The sequence below is a fragment of the Acinonyx jubatus genome, chromosome C1, assembly GCF_027475565.1.
Source record: "Acinonyx jubatus isolate Ajub_Pintada_27869175 chromosome C1, VMU_Ajub_asm_v1.0, whole genome shotgun sequence".
Taxonomy (NCBI): domain Eukaryota; kingdom Metazoa; phylum Chordata; class Mammalia; order Carnivora; family Felidae; genus Acinonyx; species Acinonyx jubatus.
In genome coordinates this window covers 95,555,222-95,573,643 of record NC_069381.1, presented here as the reverse complement: position 1 = coordinate 95,573,643, position 18,422 = coordinate 95,555,222, and the positions used below count along the sequence as shown (strand labels likewise).

The following is an 18,422-nucleotide window of genomic DNA, read 5'->3' as shown; positions in this document are numbered from 1 at the left end:
ACCTTTACCATTTCTTAGTTTTTACCTGTCTTTTTGTTTTTACACATGCCGCTTACTAGAGTATTTTGGGCTGTCCCCTGGGGAGAAATTGCTGTTCTCTTTGTAGGAGGCTTTTAGGCATCTGGGTAATGGGATTTCAGATGATCTGTCAAGCGAGGAGGACGGTGAAGCCCGGACACAGATGATGATGTTGCGCAGGAGTGTGGAAGGGGCCTCAAGTGACAACGGCTGTGAAGTTAAGAATAGAAAGTCAATACTTTCTAGGCACCTAAACACTCAGGTAATTTTTAGTTTGTAAAAGTATAGGCATTAACTCCTAAATCATTGAATACTAACAAGATATTTGACATGTTTTCCTATTGTTTACTGGCTTGATTTTTGGCAGGTAAAGAAAACCACCACCAAGTGGTGTCACATTGCACGGGATTCAGATAGTCTGGCTGAATCAGAGTTTGAATCGGCAGCTTTCAGTCAGGTATTGTATCCTTCTGAGAGGTCATTGTTCAGGGTGTATTCCTGAGTGTGATAAGTTTACCCACTGCTTTTTTTATTGATCGTCCTGACGTAGTGGTTCTATTTTCCTGGCCTCCCCTGCCGTCAGTTGTCTGTCTACCTCTCTGGCTGCTCACCCCCACGAAGAGAAGGAGCTCTGTTTCATTTTGACTCTGATCTTGAAAGTATCATAGATGATCTGATGCTTTGCAGGCAAGAGCTTCCTCAATCCCCAGATGACAAGAAGGCTCCCTCATATTTACTTGGAATATAGAGTTTATTCTTAAGTATCATTCCTTTGTAAGTGGCACTGATGCTGATGAAGATAAATTTTTGAGAAAGGACCCCTGAGAGACGAGCAGCAAATCTCATCATGCAGCTAATAGGATATTGTATATTTGGAATATTATAATTCAGAGGGGGACGGGGCAGATGGTGGTAGGTGGTTTTTGTTTTGATTGACGAGGCAGTTGGGGGCGTGGGAAAACATTCGTGTTTCTGTTTATGCTGCAGGCGAGCTGCACCGCGCAGCCTCTGCTCAGCCTGACTGTCCTTTCCGTGGTTGGCCGGGCCCTGGGACACGACTAGATCTGCAGTCACGCTCACCGTATTTAGAGTAGGGGACACTTTGGGAATGTCAGAAGGCTCTGCCACACCTTTCCAGGGTAGGCCCTCCGGAAGGGCTTGCAGAGGTCACTGTCATCCAGGGCATTCCAGTCAAACAGCCTGATGATTTGGCAGTCAGTTCTTAGAGGGAGTCCTTTTACAGCCCTGCTTGTTAGAGAGTCACACAGGGTTTAACATTTATATCTTAAAATGTATTATTGTTATGTGAAGCCTTATGAACAGGTGAATATTTGGGGGTAGGTTTACGGGAGCTTGCCAGCCATCACCACAGATAACTTGCTTTAATTTTGTTTCAGATATATGATTGTTTTTAAAAATGAATGAAAAATAGATAGTTTTTTTCTGTTTCCCTTTAAAGGGCTCTAGGTCTGGCATGAGTGGTGGCTCTCGAAGCCTGACCATGTCTAGAAGAGACTCAGAAAGCACCCGCCATGACTCAGAGACCGAGGATATGCTATGGGATGACCTGCTGCATGGCCCAGAGTGCCGGTCATCTGTCACCAGTGACAGTGAGGGGGCCCATGTGAACACCCTCCATTCAGGGACCAAACGTGATCCCAAAGAAGATGTTTTTCAGCAGGTCTGTAAAGGTGACGGTAGCCAATATTTACTGTATACCTACACATGCCAGGGGCCGTATTATCTCATTTGGCTTTACAATAATTGAACGAGGTAGATACTATTATTATCTCTAATGTAGAGATGAGGAAATCGAGCATAATTTGTAAGTGAAGATGTTGGAATTAGAACTCAGGGGCAGGTACTCTGGAATTGCCCTAACATGAATTGTTCTTCATAACACTTTTTCTCATTATTTTCCTTAGAATGATCCTTAATGTTCATTTTACGTGAGCAGAGTGTTGTTTGAATGGTATATCAACCTCATATTTTCAGCGACATCGCAGAGTTATGTGTGAATTACTAAGAAATGGCATTACTTGCTTCTCTAGTAATGTATAAACCAAGTGGTGCTTTTAATTTTAGGTCTTATATTAATATCATAAAATCAGAGAACCTGGAATTGGAGATTCCTTAGAAGGTATTTGAACCTTCCAACCAATGTAGGAATTCTTACATGGTAATCATCGTTACTCCTTCTTGGGACTATTGTGATATATCTAATGAGATAATATAAAGTGCTTAGCACAATGTCTGGCAAAGGGTAAGCACCGAATAAATGTTAGCATTATTATTAGTATCGCCATCAGATTATCAGTGGCCTCTGTGTAAGTACTTCTGGAGCCAGAGTGATTGTTAACTTCATGAGAGAGCTTTCTCCACTGCTGGATAGATTGAATGGTTAAGAAGTGATTCTCAAGTCAACATTTCAGATGTTTGGTGACAATGATCATGATTCTGCCTTTTTTTGTTGTTCTTTAGGCTAAATATTTCCACAGTGATCTACAAATACTGGATTCTGGATATTCATTTGTTTAATCATTGAATTTTCTTGATTCTAGGATACCATTGATTTAGGTTACACATTTTCATAAAAAAATCCTGCTTCATTAAATGTATACAATTTTTTAAAACTAACCAGAAACAACATACATTTTCTTATTAAAGCTTTAAGCTTCTTTCAATTTTGCTGTCAAAGTTTGAATCTAAATATTCTTTACATTTAGTCTGAAGATTCATCTAAATTACATTAGCCCTCAGTAGTTATACATGACATCCTGATAATCTTGGCCTCCTTTGCACTTTTGGGATTTTCAGTATAATTTTAAGGCATATATAAGCATAATTAGGTAACATGAAACCATATCAAAAGGAATTCATCATTTCCCAATTACCCTATCTATCCTGTTCTTCCTTTATCCCCATATTTTTGAATGCCACCACTGACCGCCTAAGGCAGAAACCTTGGGGTAGTTCTTTTTTTTTTTTTTTTTTAAGTTTATTTACTTTTTTTGTTTTTTTTTAAGTTTATTTACTTTTGAGAGAGACAGAGACAGCGTGAGTCGGGGAGGAGCAGAGAGAGAGGGCGAGAGAAAGAATCCCAAGCGGACTCTGTGCCACCAGCACAGAACCCAATGTGGGGCTCAAACTCACGGACCCATGAAATCATGACCTGAGCCAAAACCAAGAGTTGGATGCCTAACCGACTCAACCACCCAGGTGCCCCATCCTTGGAGTGGTTCTTGACCCCACCCTCTCTAGTGTGTTTCTAATATGTCCTCTTGACTCCACTGAATATCTGTGTCTGTCTACTTGTGTCTCCCCTGCTTGGGGTGGACCGTCATTGGCTGCTATCTGGATCATTATAGCAGCTTCTGTGGGCCTGCTCCCTTTGCTTTTCCATGCTGCAGCTGGAATGATGCCATTCCCCTTAAAATCCTTTAATTGCTTTCCCTCCTCCATTGGGGTTATTTGCTTGTTTGTTTGTTTGTTTCTTTCTTATGTTTATTTATTTATTTTGAGATTGAGAGCATGAGCAGGGGAGGGGCAGAGAGAGAGGGAGAGAAAGAGTATCCTGAGCGGGCTCCCCACCATCAGCGCAGAGCCCGACCTGGGGCTCAAACCCACGAACCATGAGATCGTGACCCGAGCCAAAACCAAGAGTCGGACACTTAACCTACTGAGCCACCAGGCACCCCTGTCCTCTTGAGCTTTTTATGCTTTTCTGTGTCCTGATTAGACCAGAGAAAGGCTTAACTCCTCAGTTATTCAGGCAACTTGTAAGGCCTATTAGCAGCTCTCCTAGCTAATTTCCTGCTACCTCCAGTATAGTCATGCTGCTCTAGAAATACTTTCCTTCTTAACATGCCATGAATACACCAAGCTTATCCTCACTTCCACACATTTAGAGAGGGAAGCCAGGCCACCTTGGAGATCATGGAATCCTACTTTCCGTCATTACAGAAGACATTTAGCCTCTCTCTAGGTAAGAAAATGTCTTAGTGAGGAAAAAAGGACCAGAGATCAGCATGGTGGAGGTTTGTCATTGGTATTGAGCTCTGTGAAGGAGAGAATAGAATGATGAGGTCTAACACTGGCAAATGTGGCCTGGGAGCTGGACAATGGGGAGAAAATCCAACTGAGGGAAGAAAGAAGGGTGGATGAAAATAGTTTTATATTTTTCTTTTTAGAACCACTTATTCTGGCTTCAGAACTCAAGTCCTGCCTCTGATCGAGTTAGTGCAATAATCTGGGAAGGGAATGAGTGCAAAAAGATGGATATGTCTGTGTTGGAAATAAGTGGCATCATCATGAGCAGGGTAAGATTTCATAAGTTTTCAGATTTTTTGAAAAACCTGTTTATGATCAGCTGTTCATTGGCTCTATTCAGTGATCAAAGCACTGACTCTGCTTTTGAAATACGAATATATATATTTTTTTAATTTTTGTGGTTAGTGTCTTTACTTGGTAGTATATTTTTTTTTGTTACAAAGTTCTCTGAACATGATCAGTTATTCAGGTATACTCTATGAATGTTCCTTATCTAAGCCTAATTTTTAATAAAATCTAAGAGTCATAAATCTATACGTCATTTTTCTTTGTACTTCTTTTAGATTCGAAACAGATTTCGTTTTTAATAATCTAAATAGTAGTCGATAAAAACTGCTTCATAACTCCATTTAACTGTGTAATAACGACGCGACGTTTTAAATTAATTCCCAGGTTAATGCGTATCAGCAAGGAGTAGGTTATCAGATGCTGGGAAATGTCGTCACCATTGGATTAGCATTTTTCCCTTTTTTACATCGACTTTTCCATGAGAAGAGTTTTGACCAGCTAAAGTCTATTTCAGCTGAGGAGATCATGACTCTCTTTTGTGGGGCACCACCTGTTACACCTATTATTATTTTGTCTATGATTAATTTTTTTGAACGATTGTGTCTTACTTGGATTTTTTTTTTCATGATGTGTGTGGCGGAAAGAACATATAAACAGGTCAGTAGAAAATTAAGTTTCTCACCTCTGCTTTTGTGTATGATATTCCACCGAGTTGTTTTTGTTCTATTGATTTGTTCTCTCCAGAAGTTAATGTGGACAATGAAAGATTGATGAGCAAACTTTTGGTGTTTGTGGGTTTAACACTTGTGATATCGATTAATCACAAATAACATGTTGTAATCTGAGATTTCGCTGACCTCACGGGTAGGAATAAGTGGCTTAGGCAGAGAGTGAGCCTAGCTGACTGCACAGCACCTGTGTCTCAATACTGCACTTGTTTGCCCATAACATATGTAGTAATTCTCAAAGTGAAACTGTTTCTGTAGGCAATGGTTAAGTGAGAAATAAATGCATTGAATTTCGGTAAGAATGAAGAATTGGAGACTTGATATGTCTTCATGTCCAAAAGAATGTGATTTTGAATGGAAATTTAATTTGGAACTAAACCAGAATTCAGATAAACAATTTTGTTTGTGAGGTCGGGGATTCACAAAGGTCTCCAAAGAATATTCCTTGAGAATGTCAAGTGTACCATATTACAAAGGCATATGTACAAAGACATTACTATAGAATATGATTTGGAAGTAACAGGATAATGAGCTATTAGCTTAGTCTAAGTGATCACTGATTAGAATTTCATCTGTTTATTATTTTTTATATGCTTCCAATATATGGGAATATTATTTACAATCATATAAACATATACTCAGAGACAAACATGTCTATTTTACTTTGTGATTTTTTTAAACCTCCTCTAGAGATTTTTATTTGCAAAACTCTTCAGCCATATTACTTCTGCCAGGAAGGCTAGGAAATATGAAATACCTCATTTCAGACTTAAAAAGGTGGAGAACATTAAGATATGGTTATCACTGCGCTCCTTTCTCAAGGTGAGTTTCATTTGACGATGGAATATGTGCAGGAATATGCAGAAAGCATGCTCACTGCAATTTCTGGCAGCAGATACTCAATGGGTAGTGTAGTTCTGTGAACCAGACAGATCATATCAGTGGCTGACAGACAGACGTGCTGGACAGCAAGATGGAAATGATCTATCTGCTAAGCTGTTAGAGGTGAGTAAATGAGAGCTTAGGAAGGGAAAAGAAAATCTAAATTCCTAGGGCAGAGCGATAAGTTGAAAATTGCATCTTTTTCTGACTTTTTGGAAAATATTTTAGCTGAAAATACATTCGTGAATAACTCACAGCCTTAACTTGGAACAGCATGAATTTCAATGCTTAAAATTAAACGTGTCCGAACTATGTTAAAATACTGGGCTAGAAACTTCTTATAAACATTTATTTTCACATTAATGTTGTAAAACTCAGAATGTGAATGATTTGAGGGCCACTGTTGTCTCTAAGTGTAATCTTAAATATTAACCTATATGTCTCACTCCACAGAGACGGGGTCCACAGCGCTCAGTTGATGTCGTCGTATCTTCAGTCTTCTTACTGACACTTTCCATTGCTTTCATTTGTTGTGCCCAGGTAAACATTTCATATCTGTTGTAATGAAAAGTGGAAATTCTAATAAGGTTCACTATCTGTTTTAGGTGTGTGTGTGTGTGTGTGTGTGTGTGCGTGCATGTGTGTGTGTGTATGACAGAAATTTATTTCTCAGGATCAAGGCACCAGCATGCTATTTTGAATACTTAATTTTACTTGCTTTTGAAATTAGAATAAAATAATTCTGAATCCTTTAAGATGCTAAGATGACTCTAATTTTAGTTGGCAGTTTTTGATAATAAAGCTACCATACCACGAGGGTTACAAAATAGTGATTTTTCTAACACCATCTTTCCTTCCACATCTGTTAGTTGTCACTCTGTGGTTGACCTTTCCCTTGTTTCTTCTTGGTTTCATTATGGACTCATATATTCTGATTTTTACCCAATAGATTATGACCTATTTGGGTAAATCTATTGGGTATAATCTATTTACTCTATTTGTTCTGATGTCTAAATTGTCCCAGATTTGGCCAGTGGGAGACCCTTGAAGCCCCTTCCTGCATACTTTTGATGGGTCCCTGTACCTTTTTTTTTGGGTAAGGGGGTACTTCTGTGCTTTCTTCATTACAAGAAGTTATAGCCGTAGCTTGTAGTGTTCCATTTATTGAGTTCTAACTTAATTCTACTGTGTTCAGAGAACGTATTCTGAATGTCTTTACTCTGAAATTTGTAGAGGCTTGCTTTATTATCTGGCATATGGTCAGTTTCATTAAATCTCCATCAGCACTTTGAAAGAACTTGTATTCTGTTGTCTTGGGGAGCAATGTCCTCGCTAGGTAAATTAGTCCAAGTTTATTTGTTCCATTGCGGCATCTTCTATATCCTTACTCATGTTTTTTTCGTCTGCTTATTCTGTCGACCATTGACAGAGGCGTGTTCACGTCTACTGTGATGTTGGATCCAAGACCTGAGCTGAGATCAAGAGTCAGATGCTTACCCAACTGAGCCACCCAGGCACCCCTCTTTAGTCTTTTTTAACCTGGAAAAGTGTCAGGCTTAATCTTTCATGACCTTTTGAAATGTCTCTGTTTCTAATGTTTCTTAACTTAAAGTCTGCTCTATTTGATATTAATTTAACCACACCAGCTGTCTTTTGATTCGTTTTTGCATATTATATCTTTGTCCACCCTTTCATTTATTTTGTCTTCATATTTGAGTCCTGGCTTCTGTAATCAGCATATCCTTTTTTTGGTTGTTTGTTCCTTAATCCAGCTTCACAGTCTTAGTGTTTTAGATTGTCTGGCTCATTTACATTTAATGTAATTACCACAGATACAAATACTGTTTATTTCTTATTTGGTCTACCTGTTAAATTTTCTTTCTCTCTCCTTTCTTGGCATCTTTTATGAATCAAGTATTCTGTAATATTCCATTCAATCCTCTTTGTTAACGTGTTATATGTTCTTTCACTACTTGTTATATGTACTTTTACCTCAGAGATTGCAACATACATCCTTAGCTTATTATAGTCTAATAAATTATTAATTTCTGCTTCCTTGATAATGCTAGGACCTTAGAACACTTTATCTCATTTATCCATTCACCCATTATTAGTATCCTTACTTAAAGTTTTACATATATTTTCTTGTATTTATTTGACTTATTTCTTTAAGTAGGCTCCACACCCAATGTGAGGCTCAAATTACAACCCTGAAATCAAGAGTTGCATGCTCTACTGACTGAGCTAGCCAGGCACCCCAAATTTTACATATGTTTTAAACCCACAAGATATAATGATTATTTTTTGTATTCAGTTATTCATTTATATTTACCTACACATTTACCCTTTTCATTGCTTTTCATTAGTTCTTGCATTTCTGTGTTTTTTTCTGGGATTTTTTTCTTCCTGTTTGAAGAATCTGGTTATGAATTCTGTTCTAGTATGTTTGAAAATGTCTTTTATCGCTTTCTTGTTTAAAGGATGTTTTCACTGAGTATGCATTTCTAGGTTGCCAGTTACTTTCAATACTTTTGGGATTCTGTTACCTTTTGATTTCCATGTTTTATCTTGAGAAGTCAGCTGTTAGTTTTATTTGCTGCTCTTTTAAAGGTAATGTCCTTTTTCTGTGGTGTTTTTTTTTTATTTTTTTTCTTTCAATTTTTAAAATTTACTTATTCTGAAAGACAGAGAACATGCGTGGGAGTGGCAGAGTGAGAGAATCCCAAGCATGCCCCGCACCATCAGTGCAGAGCCCAATGTGGGGCTCGAACTCATGAACCATGAGATCATGAGCTGAGCTGAAACCAAGAGCTGGACGATTAACCAGCTGAGCCACCCATGCACCCCTTCTCTGGCTGGTTTTAAGAGTTTTTCTTTGTGTTTGATTTTTTGGCTGTGGTTTGTGTGTTGTATATTGCCGCACAACAATCCACCCTGCTGAAGAGGTGGGCCTAGGTTGCTACTAACTGTTACTTTCCTACTAGTTATAACTGATTGGCAGGGGTAAACACCTGACCCAGACTAAGCCAAAGGTATTTAGAAATTTAGAAATTAGAATTTAGAAATTTTAGAAATTAGGACTGAAAACCTGAGATATCACTGGTGGCCTTTGGAGAAGAGAGGGTCAGTAGGGGTCAGTGGGGCCAGTAGGGTGTTATGGGAAACCAAAGCTGGAGCGAGCCAAACTTGCAGGGAGCAGTAAACAAGGGTCATGCAAAGCAACAGAATTAACTAAGAGGAGTGGAGATGGGAGCCCAAATGGCCCTTGAGGAAGAGAGACAGAGAGGAGAGCTGCGCTGTGACTCCCTGGTTTCAAAAGGCCAGCATTTGGTTTCTGTGAGGATTCTCTGTATATTTTCCAGGGTGTTCCACTTTACCTCAGGCTGGCTTGAGTAAATTTTGAGGCAAACAAAAAACACAACTTTTACTAGCAAACTTGACCCGTAATAATAGGCATTTGATAAATGGTAGCTGCTGCTGCTGTTGTTACTTGGATCCTAAAATGGAGTAAAGAATTGATCCTCAGGGTTTTCAAGTCATACCAGTAGGATGGGCCACATGTCTTAGGAAGGCCGACTAGTGATAATGTGAATTTAACACTGAAAAATGGTCACCATATAATTGTGAGTGGGCACAGGAGTGGTTAAAAGGCTGGAAATGTGTTTGTCTGATTTTACTTCTATGTTTTCCTCCTTTGCTACTTCCTCCTTTGCTGTCTGGAAAAAGTCTAGGAAACCTAGAGAAATAGGTAGGAATTAAATAGATAAGGCTTTATATGAGTATTAAAATTCTGCTTTGAGTATAAAATATTGGTAACTTGTAAATCTTTTTAAGTTGCTAGAGTAAAGGAGTAATTATAGATTTTGAGACAAATGAAAAACCTAACTTTTTGTCGGTTCTTTGTATAGGTTCTGCAAGGGCATAAAACTTTCCTGAATGATGCTTATAATTGGGAGTTTTTGATCTGGGAAACAGCTTTACTACTTTTCTTATTGCGTCTGGCCTCATTGGGGTCTGAAACCAATAAGAAATACAGCAATGTTTCAATATTACTTACGGAACAGGTAACGACTGGTTCTTGTTAATTTAGTTCTGTGGTTAGAGATGGCATAAGATTTGTGCAGAAGATTCAGGGTTGAGTCTAGATTTAGCACTTTCTAGCTATATGACCTTACAGGTGACTTTGCTACTGTGTAATTATTTCCTCCTTATAAAATGAGGGTTTATAATCTTCCCCACCAGCTCCCAGGATTGTAAGAATTAAGATCTAATGGATTGAAAGTAGTTTGTATATTTTAAAGGTATCTTTATTCGTGATAATGGAGCATGCTTTAAGTCTCATATTCTGCATCAAGTATTAGATCTTTATAGTACTTGTCATTTAAGCATGTTTTTAATAAGCTCTTGAATTTCTTCTGTATCAGCCATACATTCAAAGTTTAGAAAATACTTTCTCTTTAGTATGGGAATAGATATTAAGACTGGGAAATGTTTCTTATAAAGATAGAGTAGTATAAAGGGTTTTTTGTTGTTTTTTTTTTTTGGTTTTGGTTTTGATTTCATGGTTATCCATAAATTTTACATAAATACATTTGGTATCATTAGATTTTCTTCTTTTGCCTAAGAATTATAGTGGGAGAATATTTCCTATAGGAGAAAAAATAAAGAATTAACAAGTTAAAAGCAGCTATCTTCTTATGTTTCATTAATGTTTAATGAGGATGTTATATTATGTGGGTGTCACCAAAATGAGTAGGTAGAGCTTTTGAACTTAAAAAAGTTCACATGTTAACTGTTAAGTTATAATTAACATTACACTTTTCATTGTTTTGATAGTTAAATTGCTTCATATTTACTTTTTTTAAATTTTTTTTAATGTCTATTTTTGAGACAGAGACAGAGCATGAACGGGGGAGGGTCAGAGAGAGAGGGAGACACAGAATCCGAAGCAGGCTCCAGGCTCTGAGCTGTCAGCACAGAGCCAGATGCAGGGCTCGAACTCACGGACTGTGAGATCATGACCTGAGCCGAAGTCGGACGCTTAACCGACTGAGCCACCCAGGCGCCCCTACTTTTTTTTTTATTCACGAACTGGCTTTTCTTTGTCAGTTGTGACTGCATGGGCTGGAGAGTAGGGTATGTGCCATATGTGTTTTGTAGAAATAACTGCAGGAATTTTCAAATTTATTTTATTTGAAAATATTACTTTCGAATCTGCCAAACTTAGTGCAGTATATCTATCTTTTTCTGTGACATTTGCCTTGATCTCTCTTTTTTTCCTTAGATTAATTTATATCTTAAGATGGAAAAAAAGCCTAATAAGAAAGAACAGCTCACTCTAGTAAATAATGTATTAAAGCTGTCCACCAAGTTATTGAAAGTAAGTAATATCCTGTGATCTACTTTCACTAGCACTTAAATGAAATCAATGCTGTACTTATTGGAGAAGACCCTCGTAACAGATGGCTGCTGGGCTGTGTACATTCACAATGTCAAGTTGATAGTTTTGGGTTCCTGACTACGTAAGAAAAAATTTCCCATCTTGTTACCCAGGTTCTGATGATTGCTGATGTCTGTCTCATTTTTCAAATTATATTTAAAAAAAAAAATTCACAACATACTGCTTGAACCCACCTTTAAACACTTAGCTAGTGGAAAGTAGGTGAGAGTCCATTATAGGTCTTTTGAAAGCAGCTGTTGAACATGAAGGAAGGCCTTACACACTCATCCGTACCCAAGACCTAAAAACCAGCCCAGAAATCACTGGTGGCCATCAATAGGCCATGTATTTCATCTCCATTCTTTCATGTTTTTTGTAGGAGCTGGACACACCGTTTAGACTCTATGGACTGACAATGAATCCCTTAATCTACAATATCACACGAGTAGTTATCCTTTCTGCTGTCTCAGGTGTTATAAGTGATCTTCTAGGATTTAATATAAGAGTAAGTGTGACTAGTACTCTGTGGCATCTGCTTTAGTCTTACTAAATATAATAATCCTTGCTCTTCACCCTGTGAGTGTGTGTGTGTGTGTGTGTGTGTGTGTGTGTGTGTGTGTGTGTGCGCGCGCGCGCGCGCATCTGTGATTGAGAGAGAGACAGACAGACTAGGGGACTGGTGTGGAAATAACTCTTCAGGTAAAGAAATACACGTTTTGATGGCGGTGCACGGGCTAAGTTCTTAGCTTAAATTTTCTCATTTGACACAAGTACAATAGACTGCCCTTGAACAAAAAATCAAGTTTGAATCTCATGTTAATCTAACAGCATGGGCTGAGGAAGGGTCTGCCTCTGAGAGGCAGAATGAGTGCATACCCAAAACCCGTGAACTGCAGTATGTCATTTTTGACCCTAGAAATTGTTAGATGGTTTTTCCTCTATGGTGTTCTAGAGTTGCTACTGTTCTTATGTAAAGGGTTCTTGGTTCATAGTCATATAAGTGGACCTGTAAACCCCAACTGTTTGTCTTAAAACTAACTTATTTTGGTGATTTTCTTTTCTTAGCTGTGGAAAATTAAGTCATAAGCTGAGTCATGTGCCTGGACTCTCCCCTTGTTGGCACCGGTACTTACCCATTAAGGAAGGAGACGGCTGCAGAAACCCTGAGATACCTACCTGCTTGTTCACACACAGAGGTGCCCTCAGCTCTGCCTAGTCTTATGAATGGTGTTTTCAGAGGAACAAATCCTTTTCCAACTGGGCATGCATGCCAAAAACTGTGTTTTCATGGTTTTCAAACAATATGAATAGTCAGGAGACTATTGTGTGTTATGGTAACATAAGGGCAACTTTCTAAGCTAGGAAATTGATTTTGGGCATTTCAGTGCTGTGACATATTTACTACAAGTAGTCTTTTGGGTTACTAATGGTAGATGCCCAAAGCATGAAGAAACTATCCTCTATTGGAAGTGGCAAATTCAGTACTTTTTATTAAGTCTATACAATTGGAGATTTCTTTTCTCTAACAAAGATCAAATTTAAACTATTTTAGGTTGAACCCAAATAAAATAACTTTATTGGAGAATTTCAGTTTCTAGGCTTTTTTTGTTGTGGCAGAGAAAAAAAAACCTTTTAAATTGTGAGTTTCTGCTCAGCTACAGAGAAATTTTAATGAGTTCACAATTCTGAAGTTAATCCTAGTAACTGTGTAGTTGTTGATGAAAGAGTCATGCATATAACATGCCATGTAATTGAGCACGAGAAAGTTTAAGTGTGTGCAGTCCTTCATGTCCATCATACAACATGGTTTCCACACAAATCGTCTGAGCTGTTTCCTATCACAGTACTACGTGATAGCATTAATGGTTTGTTGTACAGCTTTCTTCTTCTTTTTTAAAGTTTATTTTTATTTATTTTGTGAGACAGATAGAGAGCCAGCAGGGGAGGGGCAGAGAAAGAGGGAGACAGAATCCCAAGCAGGCTCTGCAGTGTCAGTGCAGAGCCCAGTGTGGGGCTTGAACTCATCAACTGTGAGATCATGACCTGAGCCAAAATCAAGAGTCAGACGCTCAACTGACTGAGCCATCCAGGCGCCCCTGTTGTACAACTTAACATAGCCAACCCTCAGCACACTTTCAGGTCCGTGGTGTCTGTACTCAGCCAAGCTATGCCTTTGATGATTTGGATTCTCTATCAGCGTCCCCTGTTACATACACGTGTCTACATATGTTGGTGAAAATTCTCATAGTCTACATATAATTCTTGCTTTTTAAGTTTATCTGCTTTGAAGAATTTCTTGAGGCAAATTGAAAGTCTGAACATTTTAAGGATGAGAATTTATTAATTTTTCTTTTATCTTTTTTTAAATTATTTTTTTAACGTTTATTTATTTTTGAGAGAGACAGAGACAGGGTGCCAGCTGGGAAGGGGCAGAGAGAGGCAGACACAGAATTGGAAGCCGGCTCCAGGCTCTGAGCTGTCATCACAGAGCCCAGTGTGGGGTTCGAACTCACAAACTGCGAGATCATGACCTGAGCTGAAGTCAGCCGCTTACCTGACTGAGCCACCCAGCGCCCCAATTTTATCTTATTTTTAATTGAAATACAGTTAGCATACAGTGCTATTTGTAGGCATGCATTATAATGTTTCAACAATTTTAGACATTACTCAATGCTCACCACATGATAAGTGTACTTTTAATCCCTTTTGTGAATTTTTAAAAGGAAATAATTTAGAAACTTAGTTATTACATGTAAAGAATGTAACCACACAAAATCAGTATACCAGTTACACATATTCTAATGTGCAGGAAGATTTTTGAAGTTTAAAGATGAATTTCTCAAGAGTCCCCAGGGATTGAGGTGAGACCTCTCTGGTTTTATATCCTTAGCTCTGCCACTGATTAGCTTCATAATGTAAGACAAATTCCTTAACCTCTTTGCATCTCAATTTATCTGTTGAATGGGGATAACTACCACCTAATAGAGTTTTTAAGGTTGAATGAGATTATCATGTAAGGTACTTAGTACAACATAATAGTACGCAGCACTTTATAAATCCATGACAAACCTTTGTTGTTACTATTTAAAACCTTTTAAAAATCTTTCACCAATAGATTCCTGTGAAGACAGAAACATAGGAAGCAAGGTTGCTGAACTAGGAGGGATTACCAAAAATTTGCCATTTTAAATGCCTCATGAGAGTTATAATTACTTTTAAAGGTACCCCCCCCCCCCATAATAGTGATTTGCCTGTAGAAGGAACTGTTTTGTAAAGGCACTTCAGTGTTTCATCAAATGGCTCATAGAAGTCATGCTTTTACTATTTTCTATAAGGAACAATAGCAACTGTGTCAATGCAAGATTGAGCTCAGTGCAAATTTCAGATGAAGAATGCTTATGCCTGTATCTTTCTCTCCTACAAAAAAGTGCTATTTGGTTTTTATTTGCATTTTTACACAGTGAATTCTTTAGTTTAAATGCAGTATTTAGAATAGTTTACTCTTGTGGGTTTCAGTTACAGTTTTGATAGTGTATAATTGATTTACATTACTTTTCAGGTAGATAAAATTATATGTAAGTATAGTTGTTCATGTCAGGAACAGGAATCATTCTTGATTCCTTCCTCTTCCTCACACCTCACATCCAGGCACCAAGTCTTCAAATAATTATCTTCTAGATATTTTTCTAATCAGTCTACCATTCTTCATACCCACTTCTACCAGCCCAATCAATGTTATCCTGTTTTTTGAACAAGTTTATGCTCCTTTGCTCTTACATATGTGTGGCCCCCTGGCCCCCAAGCTCAATCTGTTCTTAACAAAGTTAATGTGTTTTTCCTAAAATGCAAGTCTCACCATTCAGAGTCTATTAGTGGCTTTACTATTACTTTGAAGACAAAAATCCAAAATACTTTCAGCAATGTGTACAGCCCCACCTTGTTGAGAAAGATTTTTGACTCTATGTTCAAAAGATATTTTGGCTGGGTATAAAATTCTAGTTTTTTAAAAAGTTTATGTATTTTGAGAAAGACGGAGAGAGAGTGAGTAGGGGGTGGGGGCGGTGGGGCAGAGAGAGGGGAAGAATCTTAAGCAGGCTCTGTGCCATCAGTGCAGATCCTGACATGGGGCTCAAACCTATGAAACCATGAGATCATGAACTGAGAGGAAATCAAGACTCAGATGCTTAACTGACTGAGCCACCCAGTGCCCCTAAAATTCTGGTTTTAAAAGTGTTGTTTGCTCTACTGCTCTCTGGATTGTGTTGTTCCTGAAAAGAACTCTTGTCATTCTTATCTTTGTTCCTTTGTAATTTTTTAAAACCTCTGCTGCTTTTAATTTAAGGTTTTCATCATCAAATTTGTGCAGTTTCATTACAATATGCATTGGTGTGGTGTTCTTCATGATTTTTGTGCTTGGGGTTTGTTGCACTTATTGGATGTGTGTATATTTATATAGTTTAATTTTCGCTATTATTTCTTAAAATAAAATTTCTATACTCCATGCTCTCCTACCTCCTTCTGGGACTCCCAGTTTATAAGCATATTACTATGCTTGAAGTTGACCCACAGCTTACTAATGTTTTATACGTTTCCCAGTCTTTTTTCTCTGTCTTTAATTTGGATAGTTTCTGTTGCCTTGCCTTCAAGTTCACTAACTTATTCTTCACTAATTTGCTGTTAATCTTACCTAATGTATTTTTGCCTATGGAAATTTTTTTTTTAATCTTTCATGCCTCTCCTTAATATGCTATTTCTTTTCTCTACCTTGCTTAATATATTTATAATAGAAATAGTAAAAAAGGACATTAAAAGAGTTATCTGTGTCATTTTGGGGTTTGTTTTCAATGATTGATTTTTCTTATTTTGGGTCATATTTTCCTCTTCTTTGCATGCCTGCTAATTTTTTATTGGGAGTGAATTTTATACTGTTGGGTGTTGGATTTTTGTGTATATGTGTGTGTTGTTTTTACATTCTTTTAAATATTCTTGAGCTTGTTTTGGAATATGGTTAAGTTACTTGGAAACCGTTTGATCATTTCAAGGCTTTTAAGCTTTGTGAGTTGGGCCAGAGCAGCCTTTAATCCAAGGCTACTTTTTCCCCTATGGAAGCAGTATCCTCCTGAGTATTCTACCCAGTTCCCTGTTTAATAGGTGAGATTTTTCCAGTTTGACTGTGGGAACACAAACTCTTCCCAGCTCAAAATTTGCCTGCCTGTTTCTTTTGGTAGTTCTTTCCCTGTTGTTCAGTATTTCCCAAAAAGTATTGTGCTGGTCAATACTTACCCAAAGACTTGAAAAGAACTCTCTGCACATTATTTTGGTATTCTCCTCTCGATGCAGCTGTCTTTCCTCTGGTACTCTGCCCTGCAAATTCCAGCCGTCTTGGCTTTTGCAAATTCTTGACTGTGTCTCCTGAACATAACGAGGCTGCTTGATTTGGTTTAGGTTCCCCCTTCCTGCCCCACAACCTAGAAACTGCCTCTAAGGAGGAATCTGGGGCATTCATGGGGCTCAACTCATTTAATTCCTCTATCCTGTTTTATCTGTTGTCTAACATCAAAAACCCGTATTTCATATATATGTGTATGAAAAATATATATGTGCATATATATGAAATATATATATATATATTTTTTCCTTTTTTCCCCCCAGTTTTTTAAGTTGTTTCCATCTTAGTAAATGGAACAAAATTTACTCAGTTTCTCAGGGTTTATTCTTGGGGTTCCTCTCTTTGCCTCCATATCTAATCCACCACCAAACTGTGTCAGTTCTACCTTTCCACTGCTAGTAGGTTAAGCCTCCTTCACTTTCACTTGAGTTGACATGCTAACCCTTTCCACTCTTGTCTCATACAGTTGGTTCTCCGTAGCCACATGAATATGTTTAAAAATATGGAAACTATATACTTAGGTTATTCCTACGTAAGCCCTTCCTGGCTTTCCCTATGGTGGCCTCCAAGGTCCTTCATTATCAGGCTTGCCTCCTTTTGCAACTTCGCTCCTCAATACTGTACAATCACACTGGCCTCCTTCTGTTCCTCCATTATACCAAATTCTTTCTTCTATCACATTTGTGCCCAGAATACATTTTCTTATGTTCTCCCCTGAATGGCTGCTCAGCTGTCTGTTCCTCTGATGACCCTAATGTAGCTCCCTGTCTTTCCTTGTTATCAGTTATATGGCCCTATTCATTTAGTTCAGGGTGCTTGTTACAATCTGATTATCTTGTTTATTGTAACTGCAGAAAAGTCCTTTATTTCTTTTTAAAAAATTATTTGCTTTTAATTGAAGTATAGTTGATATACAATATTATATTAGTTCCAGATATATTAGTTCCAGATAGTGATTTAGCATTTACATATATTACAGATGGTCACCATAAGTGTAGTTGCCATCTGTCACCATACAAAGTTACTTTGTGCTCTTATTATATATATATAGTGTTATTATTACTATATATATACTATATATTATAGTACATTATAGTATTATTGACTATTCCCTATGCTGTACTTTACATTGCTGTGACTTATTTATTTTATAACTGGGAGTTTGTATGTCTTAATCCCCTTTGCCTATTTCACTTATCTTCTTATTACCCTCATTTCTGGCAACCACCACTTTGTTCTCTGTATTTATGAGTCTGTTTCTGTTTTGTTTGTTTTATCTTTTAGACTCCACACCTCAATGAAATCATATATTTGTGTTTATCTTATTTCACTTAGCATAACCCCCTTGAAGTCTATCCATGTCACAAATGGCAGGATTTGATTCTTTTTTCCCCCTTTTTTATAGCTTAGTAATATTCCAGTTTGTGTGTGTGTGCGTGTGTGCGCGCGCGCGTGCACGCACACATGCGTGCACACAATATCTTCCTTGTTCATTCATCTGTCATTGGGTACTTAGGTTGCTTCCATATCTTGGGTATTGTAAATAATGCTTCAGTAAAAAGATGGGAGCATGTATCTTGTCAAATTAGTGTTTTTGTTTTCTTTGGGTAAATACCCAGTAGTAGAA

General features: G+C 37.8%; 1 protein-coding gene across 8 annotated transcripts in view; it reads left to right on the top strand.

Moving 5' to 3' along the window:
• PHTF1 (putative homeodomain transcription factor 1) overlaps window positions 1-18,422 on the top strand; it is an 89,043-nt gene that overhangs the window by 45,772 nt on the left and 24,849 nt on the right. For 5 of the 8 annotated variants that reach the window (XM_053214631.1, XM_053214630.1, XM_053214629.1 and 2 more), the window contains 11 exons: window positions 107-280; window positions 386-475; window positions 1,478-1,699; window positions 4,209-4,337; window positions 4,741-5,013; window positions 5,775-5,906; window positions 6,420-6,506; window positions 9,875-10,030; window positions 11,251-11,346; window positions 11,786-11,911; window positions 12,472-12,992. In XM_053214631.1, the coding sequence (XP_053070606.1) occupies window positions 107-280; window positions 386-475; window positions 1,478-1,699; window positions 4,209-4,337; window positions 4,741-5,013; window positions 5,775-5,906; window positions 6,420-6,506; window positions 9,875-10,030; window positions 11,251-11,346; window positions 11,786-11,911; window positions 12,472-12,492 (1,506 nt within the window). In that variant the 3' untranslated portion in view covers window positions 12,493-12,992. Of the gene's footprint in view, window positions 1-106; window positions 281-385; window positions 476-1,477; window positions 1,700-4,208; window positions 4,338-4,740; window positions 5,014-5,774; window positions 5,907-6,419; window positions 6,507-9,874; window positions 10,031-11,250; window positions 11,347-11,785; window positions 11,912-12,471; window positions 12,993-18,422 lie in introns of those variants that run through there. The other 3 variants (XR_008295142.1, XR_008295141.1, XR_008295143.1) reach the window with 1 other exon arrangement.